Source organism: Pseudophryne corroboree, chromosome 4, assembly GCF_028390025.1.
Source record: "Pseudophryne corroboree isolate aPseCor3 chromosome 4, aPseCor3.hap2, whole genome shotgun sequence".
Lineage (NCBI taxonomy): Eukaryota > Metazoa > Chordata > Amphibia > Anura > Myobatrachidae > Pseudophryne > Pseudophryne corroboree.
Genome location: NC_086447.1, coordinates 435,794,146 through 435,806,922, shown reverse-complemented (window position 1 = coordinate 435,806,922; position 12,777 = coordinate 435,794,146). Strand labels below are relative to the sequence as shown.

Sequence of the window (12,777 nt, the reverse complement as noted above, 5' to 3'; positions counted from 1 at the left end):
AGCTCTCCTGTGTCCCTCCTGCGTCTCCGGCGTGTGTGTGTTAAAGGAAGTGCCGGTCCGTGCACTTCCTTTAACACACACACGCCGCTGCTGCCGGAGACGCAGGAGGGACACAGGAGAGCTGCGCGCTGTGCCCTCCGTGTCCCTCCTAAATACTGACTCGAGTATAAGCCGAAGTGGCTTTTTCAGCACAAAAAAAGTGCTGAAAAAGTCGGCTTATACTCGAGTATATACGGTACATTATTCAGACAATTACCGTACCTCATGTCCAAGAGATTTCCAATCAAGCACATGGTACGTTTTAATTTCCTTCCGGCCACTTTTACACAGATTCTGCTACATACAGTATCAGGGCCGGCAACAGAAATGGGGCCCCATACACTGATATCTCTGGGGGTCCAATGCAAATATGATGGTGAGCTGCTCAATCAGATTGTAATTTCACTCAGGTGCTAAAAGGGAGGGGTAATTCTGTGGAAGAAAAAACAATTTGTGTTCCCTAATGCACACTGAGTGAAAATTAGACCCTGACATATGTGTAATTAATTATGGGGTGGGTGTGGGGTGCGGTGGCCCCTGTGTCTGTATGGCTGGGCGGCTTCAAGTCGGCACACCCTAACACTTTATTAACACTTATGATTTTCCCTATCACTTTGTATATATTTTTGTATTATTTTAATCACACCACTTACATAGCACTTCTGTGCTTCTTATTAACCCTTATTAATTTTCACCTGTGTGCTGACCTGGGGTGGCCGACCTGTGCCGACGTGATGGGGTGCTGCACCCCGGACCCATACCTAGTATTAGGGACCCCCAGTGACGGAGAAGCCTGGTCGATCGGCCTGGGGGCTTAACCCTATATCTGCAGATATACGCAACTAAGATCTCCGTAATCTCTGGGGGTCCCCCACCCCCTCAGTCTGTAAATGCCACTGTCACACGCCTGTACCCGACACTGGCAGGAGGCTGGGCTGATTCGGGCATGTTCCTCAGTGGCAAGAGACATGAAAGTGCCGGTGCAGCATCATAGTCATGATGTCGTGACGGCCCCATGCACCACTGGGAAGGGACCAAGTGAGGGGTGAGGGGGGATTGTGCGGCAGACACATAATTAGCTAAATTGGCTGCGGACAAACAGTTAGTCTAAAAAGTACTAATAGGAGCTGCAGTCCCGTAATAGGTGTCCCTGATCCCTGGCCAGTCCCTTCTGACCCTCGAGGCACAGTACGGGTTTCCCCTCTGACCACCCCCCAACCCGTTACCAGGTCTGCAACCATGACATGTGCCCGAACGCAAAGCCCGAAGCTTACGAGCACACAGCTGCCTGCCTGAGGCTGTTTTATTCTGTCTGTGCGCCAGCCTGGCAGTCTTTTTAGTCGCAGTCCTGCTCCTGCTCGGCCGTTCCTCTAAGGTAGTTGCCACAGCAGAACAGAGACAGGGCGGGCGGGGAGGATGCAGCACCATGAGTAGTGCGACGTCATAGCACAGAGGGGCAGCTGTATGAGCTGTCCCTAGACTGCTGACCTGGGGGCAGAGGGGGGTAACCACAGAGGGGCCGCTGTACGTGTAGTAATGATGGCTACATACAGTATCAGGGCCGCCGCGCCAGCCGTCTACTGTATAGTTAATATCCGCATCATGCTGCTTTTAACTACACAGCGGGTGACCGGCGCAGCGGCGCCATACTGCGATGTATATAATTACATCCATCTATGATGAGCCTACAGCCGCCACACTGCCGAAGCCGGAACTCTGGGCCCCTCACAACGTCGGAGCCCGGGACGATTGTCCCCTTTGACCACCCCCTCACTCAGTTGCCACTCCCCCTAGTTGCCCGGCCTGTACAGTATTCATACAATGTGAATGCCAACCCATGCAACATAATTGAATTGACCCCTTACTATCTTCTTTATAGTTAAATGCAGGAAATAGGTCCGAGTAGGGGCATAGAGGTGGTGGTCTGTAGGCTGCCTGTTTCCCACCACTTGTTATATTGCACTGCTACTTTGGGGAGTGTCATTAGCACTATTTTGCGCTGCTATTTTCATGACCTATGGGGGAGGGGAAAACCTTGCAGTTATGTTACTATTTGTTGCCAAAAGCATGTAGTATTCAGAAGTAATATGTTTCATTTAATTACCTGCTTAAGAATTTTTTTTTTCTGTAGTAGCATATTTTGAGTAATATACTGTACATAATTCTTTTTATGATGTCATTACATTATCTGTAAATTGAATTTTAAAATATCTATTTATCCTATTCTTTTTTTGTAATAGGTTCCTGTGTTCTGTGCAAAAACGGGTGTAAAACATTTGCACCATAAAGCACAAGAGTTTGATATTGGGGTTTATTTTGAAGCAAATGGTCATGGAACAGTAAGTTAAAAATAACAGATTTAATATACCAGGATTTCAGTTTTCAGCATTTTATGTAGAACTATCACTAAGCAACATAAAAATGAGTGACCGAACCATTTAGGGCATAATGGATCTATTAAACTGTAAATGCAGATGCTGGAATTTGTCCACTTACTGGTTAGAGAGAATGGGCAAAAAGCAGAATAGAAAAAAACAACATAAGATAATTACATGAAGTAAAGATGTAGCATATTTCATGTTTGTTTCCAAAGGGGCAAAATTGCAGTAAAATCATGGCAACCCATGAATTGGCTTATATTGGGCTAGTGCATCTTATACAATGGAAGCAAATGTCCTATATGTTTCTCATACGTCCTAGAGGATGCTGGGGACTCCGTAAGGACCATGGTGTATAGACTGGATCCGCAGGAGACATGGGCACACTATAAGACTTTGAATGGGTGTGAACTGGCTCCTCCCTCTATGCCCCTCTTCCAGACCTCAGTTAGACTTTGTGCCCAGGAGTGATGGGACACACACACTAGGGGAGCTCAACTGAGTTTCTCTAAAAGACTTTGTTAGGTTTGTTATTTTCAGGGAGACCTGCTGGCTACAGGCTTCCTGCATCGTGGGAGTGAGGGGAGAGAAGTCAGACCTACTTCTTCTTAGTTAAAGGCTCTGCTTCTTAGGCTACTGGACACCATTAGCTCCAGAGGGTTCGATCACTTGGTGTGCCTAGCTGCTTGTTCCCGGAGCCGCGCCGTCAACCCCCTCACAGAAGCCAGAAGAAAGAAGCCGGGTGAGTATTGGAAGAAAAGAAGACTACAGTGACGGCAGAAGACTTCAGTAACGGAGGTACAGCGCAGCGGTAGCGCTGCGCTCCATGCTCCCACACACCAACGGCACTCGCAGGGCGCTGGGGGGGAGCGCTCTGGGCAGCAAGTTACTGAGGGCTAAAATTGCTGGCAAGAGGGACATACTAGGTGCCCGGGCACCGCGTACGATACCCGGCCAGTTGCTCCCACACACCAACTGCTCACGAGGGTGCAGGGCGCAGGGGGGGCGCCCTGGGCAGCGATATGTGTATATATACAGGGTGTAGTGCTGTATATGGACCCCCCCCAGCTCAACATATTACCCACTATAGTTTTTAGTCGACATATGTCGACGTGTGAGGGCTCTGTCACAAACAGCTGTGGGGATCACTGTCTGCATCACCAACGCCTGTTGGTACTTGATTCAGAAGATGCAGTGTCAGCAGATCGGTGGTTGTATGCTTGTAAAAAGTAAACACGATATGGGAGACACAGTCGTATGTGGGTGCCCTGTCGGCATCAACTGTAATTACTGGGTGAAAATTAACACGCTGTAACTGCCTTATACCTGTATATATATTTATAGGTATATGTGGGGGGAGTGTTATTGAATTTATATATGTATGCTTCCCTCAGACCCCTCGGGGTTTCGAGACTTTTTTTTGCCTGCTTACTATTCCCTGCTGTCGACGACTACTAAGTTTTCTGTCAACCATAACGTTCCTGGTAGATCCACAACTGGGGCATGTCAGTGCATGGTCATACACATTCAGAACACATTACTGTCACTAGGGACCTGGCGGGTCTGGACAATCCACTTATGTATATGATATATATATATATACATACATACATACATATATACATACATACATACATACATACATACATACATACATACATACATACATACGATGTGTGTTAGATTGTGTATTACATTATGTATACTCATGAATGCTGAAGTAATAGTATTTCTTCTCATGTGCTGGTCGCTCTATTGATTAAGCTCTGGATCGGCCGTGACGAGTTGGTCTTCGATCCTCTCAAGGAGTCCGAATGTTTATTCTCTTCCCGACGCGGAGAGAATACTGTGGCAGTCAACTCCTGGTCGACACGGAGCCCGGTCACAAAGGATCATACACAGGAAGCTAAGTGATATTTTATTTCTATACTTTGGACTTATTTGCATTACATGCACATGGGGGAGTCTTATATCCGGATAGGCATCCGAGAGAATTACCCTACAGAGAGTGGGTAAGGTTGTTTATGTTGATTCTACTTTATAACATTGCAACAGGCTGCCGCGTGACGGCAGGAGGTGTGGCCGAGGAAATGCTGAGGATGTCTCCGAGAGATACTGGAGGGACGGTATACAGCTGTTTGGGGATGCCTCAGTTCAGTCAGTCTCGGCGGATACCACTGGTAAGTCTAACTTCGTGAGTTAGACTCCTACACAACGGTTGGTGACGCATTCTTTTGTGGGATGCAGTCGTTTTAACCGGTTCGATACCGTTGTTTTTTCCTTTTCTGTGCAGACAGTGGAAGGTGAAAAGGTAAGAGTTCTGCAGCCTTGTTAGGTTCGCAGAAGTGGATGTCGTTTTCTGTTCCTACCACATCCACCACTTGTCGCTGGGTCTATCTGGCTGGACCCCACTCCGGTGGGGACTCGCATACTAATTTTCAGTTAGTCCGGGAATAGACTAGGACCTGTGAGTTATTTATAGAATCCAAATGGGGACATTCTGAGTTACAGATGTTTCCCCTCACCGTTTTTTCTAATAGATCTTGCCGTTCCCCTCTGGTAGGGGAGGTAGTACGCAACGCCATACAGAGGTGCGTCAGGTTCAGGGCATTGTCCTGCTGTCCCTGTAAAAAAAAAAAAAGACTAAGAGGTTTACATGCATTGTTCTCCGCATTCAGATTACCTGGGTGGATATCCAGGATTGTCTTTGCCATTTCACCGGAGTGATGGCAGTATGATGGTTTTCTTTCAATAGTAAGAGCCATTGTTATTCGGTACGGAGACGCTCTCCTGATTAAGGCGAGGTCAAGAAACAAGTGGTGCAAATCGTTGTTTCTCTCTGACTGTTCTTTAACACATGGAATGGCTGTTGTTCCCAACGACGCAGATGTCGGAGGTGGGTATCAGAGTAGATACTGACCGGTTAAGGTTCTGTGTTTTCCTGTGGAAAGAGGTCTGAGGATCCAGAGTCGGATCAGGTTTGCTGTGACAATCCATCAATATGTTCCGTTAATAAAACAGATGGGTGCGGCCTAAGAGGCCTTTTTGGTGAGCAGGTCAAATGCCAGAGTGGTTTTCAAGGTACCAGTTGGAAATGTGGTCCGGGTCTCACCTGCACATGCACAGGAATATAATCCTAAGGGCCAGGACATCGCTCCTGTGGTGTCTGCTCAGTTCTAACCTTCTAGAGGGATGAAGGTTCAGGATCCAGGATTAGATCCTGGTGTCCATGCATGCAGATCTCTGAGGCTGGGGAGCAGTCCTTGCACGGGACATATTTCCAGAGGAAAAGGTCAAGCTGGAAAACTTTTCTGCAATAAGCTTTCTTGAATTAAGAGCTTTTTTCGACAAACATATTCTTTGTGATCTGCCCGTGTTAGTTCTGTCAGACGACTTGACAGCAGGGGCGGAACAAGGAGCAAAGCGGCAATGGCAGAAGATGCAAAAGTTTACCGCTGGGTGGAAAGACTGGTAAACGCTATATTAACTGTCTTCGTTCCGGAGGTAAACGACTGAGAAATAGATTTACTCTGCAGACGTGGTCTCCATCCGGGAGAAATATAGTCGGCATCGAGAAGTTTTCACGGAAGTGACAAGTCATTGAGGAGTGTCTCAATTGGACATGTTGGCGTCTCGCCTCAACGAGAGGCCTCAGAGATATTGTTCCAGGTCAAGGGACACTCAAGCTATAGTAGTGGACGCCCTCGTGACACCTTGGGTGTTTTCAGTCGGTCTAGGTGTCCTCTCCGCTTTCACTCTTTCTGAAGGTGATAAACGTAAGAAGAACAAAGGTTCAGGCGATCCTCTTTGCTCCGGTCTAGCCAAGGAGGGCTTGGTACCCAGTTTTTCATGATTTACTCATAGAAGATCCCTGGCCTCTTCCTCTACGTGAGGAACTGTTACAGCAAGATCAGGGCGTGTATCTAGACTTACCGCGGCTGCGTCTGACGGCGTGGCGGTTGAATGCCATATCCTAGCCCGAAAGGGTGTTCCCAGTGAAGTAATTTCCTCACTTCTTCAGGTTAGAAAAGAAGTAACGGCAAAGCCTTACCACCGTAGTTGGCTTAACTATATGTCTTGGTGTGAATCCAAGAAGGCTCCTACGGAAGACTTTCAGCTGGGTCGTTCTTATCCATGCTTTGCAAGCCGGTGTGGATGCAGGCCTAAAGTTAGGCTCCATTTCAGTGCAGTTTTGGCCTTATAAATTTTCTTAAAAAAAAAAAAAAAAAAGGGAATTGGCCACCTTTCCCGAAGTTCAGACTTTCGTGAAAGGAGTACTGCACGTCCAACCTCCATTTGTGCCCCCATTGGCACCGTGGGACCTTGACGTGGTGTTGCGTTACTTGTGTCACGCTGATTGGAACCTTTAGGAAAGGTTGTGTTAAAATTTCTCTCGACGAGTGGTCATGCTATTGACTTTGGCGTCCACAAAGCGGGTGTCGGAAGTAGCGGCTTTATCTCACAAGAGCCCCCTGTTGGATCTTCCATGTGGATAGAGCGGAATTGAGAACTCTGATAATAGTTCTGCCAAAAGTGGTTTCTGTGTTTCGCAGAAACCAGCCTATTTTGATGCCTGTGTTTACTTAAGCATTGGCTGATTCAATTTCTCTTGATGTAGTCGGGGCTTTGAATATTTATGTCGCCAGTTTGGCTCAGATTGGGGAAACAGAGGCTCTGTCCGGTATTCTTCCAGCATGATTGGGGCGCCTGCGTCTATGCAGTCTGTTACACAGTGGATTTGTGATACGATTCGGCGTGCTCGTTCTACGGCTGGATTGCCGTTACGAAGTGGTGGAGACCCATTCTACTAGGAAGATGGGCTCTTCTTGGGCGGATGCCCGAGGAGTCTCGGCGGTTCAACTTTGCCGAGCGGTTACTTGGTCGGGTTAAAACACTTTTGCTAAGATCTACACGTTTGATACCCTGGCTGATGGGGACTTCATGTTGCTCATTCGGTGCTGCAGAGTCGTCCGCACTATCCCGCCCGGTCTGGAGCTTTGGTATAAACCCCATGGTCCTTACGGAGTCCCCAGCATACTCTAGGACAGAGCTGGCCAAGCCAGTCCTCAAGATCTACCAACAGTTCACATTTTCCAGACCACCTAGCTGGTGCACAGGTGTAGTCATTACTAATTAAGATGTGCTGCATTTATTCCTTCCTGACAATTCTATAGATCTCCAGGAGGCCTGGAAAACGTGAACTGTTGGTAGATCTCGAGGACCGGTTTGGCCAGCCCTGCTCTAGGACATATGAGAAAATAGGATTTTAATACCTACCGGTAAATCCTTTTCTCTTAGTCCGTAGAGTATGCTGGGCGCCCGTCCCAGTGCGTACTGTATCTGCAGTTATTGATTATGCTTACACTCTTGTGGTTTCTTTTCAGTCAGGCTGTTGCTGACATTGTTCATGCTATGGCATGCGGTATCTTATTATTGGTTGTGTTGACACACTGGTTGTGTTACATTTTATCGCAGCATATGGCTGTATTTTTTCATGCCGTTGGCTGGTGTTCTATTGAATCACACGTTCTGCGGTAGGTTCGTGGTGTGAGCTGGTATGACACTCACCGTGTTTAAACAATAAATTCTTTCCTCGAAATGTCAGTCTCCCTGGGCACAGTTTTCTAACTAAGGTCTGGAGGAGGGTCATAGAGGGAGGAGCCAGTTCACACCCATTCAAAGTCTTATAGTGTGCCCATGTCTCCTGCGGATCCTGTCTATACCCCATGGTCCTTACGGAGTCCCCAGCATCCTCTACGGACTAAGAGAAAAGGATTTACCGGTAGGTATTAAAATCCTATTTTTAAATGCATGTTTATGTGAGCAATGGTCATTAATAAGCTTCACAGTGCATTGCATGTAAACAGCTGTGTGGCACTCACTCTTATTACTATTATCCTGATTTGGCATAGCAACACCATTTTTAGCCCAACATACAGTACTGACTATTCTGCCCCTAGTCTGCTTAATAAAGTCAGATACAGATACTAAGGACAATATAAAAAAAAACACAGTGGAGCTGCTGTAACACAGATTAGAGACACTGTATATGTAATGTTACCAAATCAATACAAAAAAAATGCAGGGCTTAATATAAAAATAAAAAAAAATCTAGGAGCCATGGTTAAAGTGTAGGAGCCAGACCAACTCCTCCCCCCCCCTCCTCCCCCTCCCGAAGCCACATTACTGAGCACCCCCCAAACAAACACCCACACAACTGTGGGTGTACCACTAGCAAACCACCCCTCTGTGGTCACATTGCTGTGCAGCTGGCCCCAGGCATACAACAACAACAACTCCCCCCACCCCCATGGCCATATTAATGAGCATCTCACTCCCCACCATGTGGCCACATCACTTCCCCATCCAAAGCCGCAATCCCCAACCACACATAGACACTCTTACGATTCTCCACTGGGGCTGACGAGGAGATACAGCTTTCTCAAGGAGTGGTTTTTGTGTGTGCTTTGGAAGGTTATTTAAATCCCTATTCCACATCTTGTTCTAATGGTCTGATTAGTTTGTACGAGGATTCTAATATACAGTAACTAGCAGTATAATTTGTTCAAATAGATTTATCACACATTTCTGCAGTGGGGTACACTGGTATTCCACAGGGAATAACATTGGGGTGTAGAGTTGGATCTTGATCCGAGGCACCAACAGGCTAAAGCTTTGACTGTTCCCAGGATGCACTGCACCGCCTCCTCTATAGCCTCGCCTCCAGGCACTGTAGCTCAGTTTGTAAGTTGGTACTGTAGGCAGCTAACAGGATGGGCTGCTCTAAGCAGCCCTAAAAAAAAGCTTTTTTGAGAAGAAAGAAGACTTCAAGGGCCGCAGCACAGGCAGTAGATGATCTATGTCACTGACCTATCGTGCTGTGGCTCCATCACCTCCCCCAGCGGTGCTGTATACTCCCGCACCCTGGTTGCTGGGTACTTACAGTGGAGGCGCTCCGGTCTCATCAGGCACACATACCGCCGCTGCTCATTTGAATCGCGTGGCCGCAGGCTAGGGAGGAGGTAAGAAAGCCCCCCAGGTGGGACCCGCTGAAATCGCAAACTGGCTGCGGTCTCCAGAGGCAGACCACGCGGCTGGCGTGGACACTGTGGCCGTGCAGTGACCCCCACTGAATCCACCAGGGCAAAGAGCACAGGTCGGATTTATTAAAATCCGTTTCACATAGGCTTCATAGTACTCGGTGGTGAAGTCCAGCAGAGCTGATAAGGCGCTGACCTGTAGCCCCTCTTCCAGCCCCAGGCACCATCTACAGCAGGTGTTCCCATCCTGGAGCTGCATCTTTCTCTCTCCCTCTCTCCCTGTCAGCATTTGGGTGCCATTACACAGAGCTGCGCTGATTCTGGGACTGCTGGGCACTCTCTCCTCTGTAAAGCCGCCTGTATCATCAGCGCTGTGCATTTACAGGACACTTAAATATTCTACATGTGGTTTAGATAGTGTTAGTTAAGAACAAGTGCATAACTATATGAATATTTAGTACAAGTATTCTGTGATATACATCCAGCGTCTTATATCTGTATACATGCGTAGCTTTATGTAGTATAACTAGTTCAGTGCACTTTTATTGTTGAATGTAATAATTTCTGCATTGTACATGTGACTGTGTGTGCCTATAGCTGCTGTGTGGTTTCCGTTCGGTGTATCTCACACATATTGCTATCCCTATATTTTGTACTCTGAAGGGGGCTAAGTGCGTCAGGGTCCCATATATAGTGTTCCACAGGATGTACTATTTTGTATTTTTCTCTGTGTGTTTCAGTCACCCTTTACCGCCTAAATCCTCTGTTTGTGCTCTGCATTTGCAGTTAAGTTACACAAAGGTTTTTTGTCAGGTACTGTGTTTGTCTAGCTATATTGTACTGTTACACCCAAGGCTACGTTCCCAATAATGTCTGCTACTCAGGGTGGGAAATCCGCGGACACTCCTGCATCATGCAGTGCTGATGCCTCGGATTTATCTGAGGAAAATATTCCAGCAAAGGGTCCAGGTACTGGGGGTTCTGTACCCCTCAGTCATTCTGCAGCACCGGTGGCACACCAAGACCCACCTTGGGCTGCTTTTTCTAACTTAATGACTACGCTAGTGTCATGTTTAAATACAGAAAGGAGGATCACAAATTATATGTGATCTAAGGTGTGATTACCTGCAGGAATAATCACCAATAATGTTATCAAGTGACTGTGTGTGTGTGTGTGCGTGTGTATGTATATGTGTGTGTGTGTGTGTGTGTGTATATATATATATATATATATATATATATATATATATATATATATATATATATATATATAATGTGTGTGTATATATATATATATATATATATATATATATATATATATATATATATATATATATATATATATATACATATATTAGTGTGTGTGTATATATACAGTATGTGTATATGTATGTATGTATATATAGTAGCGCTGGGAGTCAGAGGAGGAGACCTTTCAAATCTTCTTTCCAGGAGAGAGATGTATTGGATATACGAACTTAATACTCTCCATCCGGATGGCTTCAACGAAGGATACGAGATAGCACCCTTCTTATGATGTAAGCTATTCCTACCCTCACGTTATAATCCTGCCCTCTTCTACCTCTCGATCCGCACGAACATCACTACTCTATTTTTGGGAAGACCTTTTGAAAATGGTCAGCAACTCGAACCGATCAGTACCTGGACGGGAGACCTTCAGGGAATATCAGGTGCGTGTTGGTTACTACCGCACTTAACAGGGCACCAGCACGCTGTAATTTATATTCTCTCCCGTAGTAGCCCTCACATCTCTTAGTCCATTTCGCCAGTTTCCTACTTTACTGCACCTCCCTTGGCTCTTGGTATTTCATAATGTCATCCATTGAACTGAGAGGACCTGTCTCTAACCCAGCCCTAAACATTACAACCATACCTCCTTGGGGACGCCCAACACCGTCCGATCTTGGAAGCTAAGCAAGGATGGGCCCGGTCAGTACAAGGATGGGAGACCTCCTTGGGAGACCGGGTGTTGTAAACACGGAGGCGAAAAGGGAACACACCGGCAATTCTCAGTAAATTATGGATGTTGTCTGGTCCTTAGTACACATGGACCCACTTCACGGTGTTTACCCAAGCACCACCCACTGCTTTCACGGAATTCTCGCAGGATCTGTTCCACCCAGTTCCACACAGCTGTATTTATCTTTACCTTTACAGAACCTCTGCAGTCTATTCCCATAGTGGTAACATCCATCTAATTATCATCAGTCCACACCTTGTTCCTATTTTTGTCTATATGTGTATTTTCATCCCCCCCCTTTTTTTATAGATTCCGTTTGCATTATTAGTATTTTTGAACTAATTTCGATTTCATTACATCTTTACTCTCTTGCCTGAACGTCAATTCCTATTGTTATCATTTTTATTTGCATCTCCATTACTCTCTTCTTGTTGTTATATAACCCTGTACAAATGACCCATTGTTCCCATCTATTCTCCTTTTCATATACCCCACGGGGAGCCATACCACCTGTATACAAATGACTCATGAGACCTGTGGACGCATCCCCAACTTTTGAATTATCACACAGACCGCAACACATGAATTTTCATCACGGCAGAACTGTGACTTCTCGTATGCTTAGACAACCAAAAAGATGGCCGCCGCTCTATTAAGAAGACAACGTATGGACATCCACAGACCGCAACACATGAACTTTCATCACGGCAGAAATGTGACTTCCCGTATGCTTAGACAACCAAAAAGATGGCCGCCGCTCTATTAAGAAAACTAAGTATGGACATCCTCATCACATTATCCCCAACCGCCGCATGCGCAGATCTGATTTGAAGCCGCCGGAAGTGGGGCGGACATGGGGCGGATGTCATTAGCCACACAGTCCGGACCGGAAGTAGACGGACATACCCGGTTTTTATGTCTTTTACCAACAGTGTGTCTTGTTTTGATTAAAGAACACATTAGTAGTGTTTTCTATTGTATCCTTTTTACATGTATCTGTATATATATGCACTTTGAACAGATGTTAACACTGCACCAATTAATCTAACAGGAAGTGATGTCAACAGCACTTCCCCTAGTTATGAGGTATAAATATGCTCTGTCTCTAGCCTTACACTACCCCTTGATGAAGTCCATGAGGGACGAAACGCGTTGGGTGCTATTCTGATTTACCTCAACCTCTTAAGATAAGATACCTCTCCTCACCTTTTCCTATGTTTTATCCTGTGCATTTTATACCTGATTTTTTGTGTTTTTTATGTACCTTTTTATGAATTTTGACGTGTGTGCCCTTGACGTTTTTAGCCTAGCCTTTTTTTCATCCGATTTTTATTGACTA

General features: G+C 46.1%; 1 protein-coding gene and 1 pseudogene across 2 annotated transcripts in view; both read left to right on the top strand.

The window, feature by feature from the left end:
* PGM3 (phosphoglucomutase 3) overlaps positions 1-12,777 on the top strand; it is a 118,011-nt gene that overhangs the window by 87,312 nt on the left and 17,922 nt on the right. For both annotated transcript variants that reach the window (XM_063916898.1, XM_063916897.1), the window contains one exon: positions 2,280-2,378. In XM_063916898.1, coding sequence (XP_063772968.1) covers positions 2,280-2,378 — 99 coding nt within the window. The remainder of the gene's footprint in view (positions 1-2,279; positions 2,379-12,777) is intronic.
* On the top strand, positions 11,338-11,456 carry LOC134912442 (5S ribosomal RNA; annotated as a pseudogene).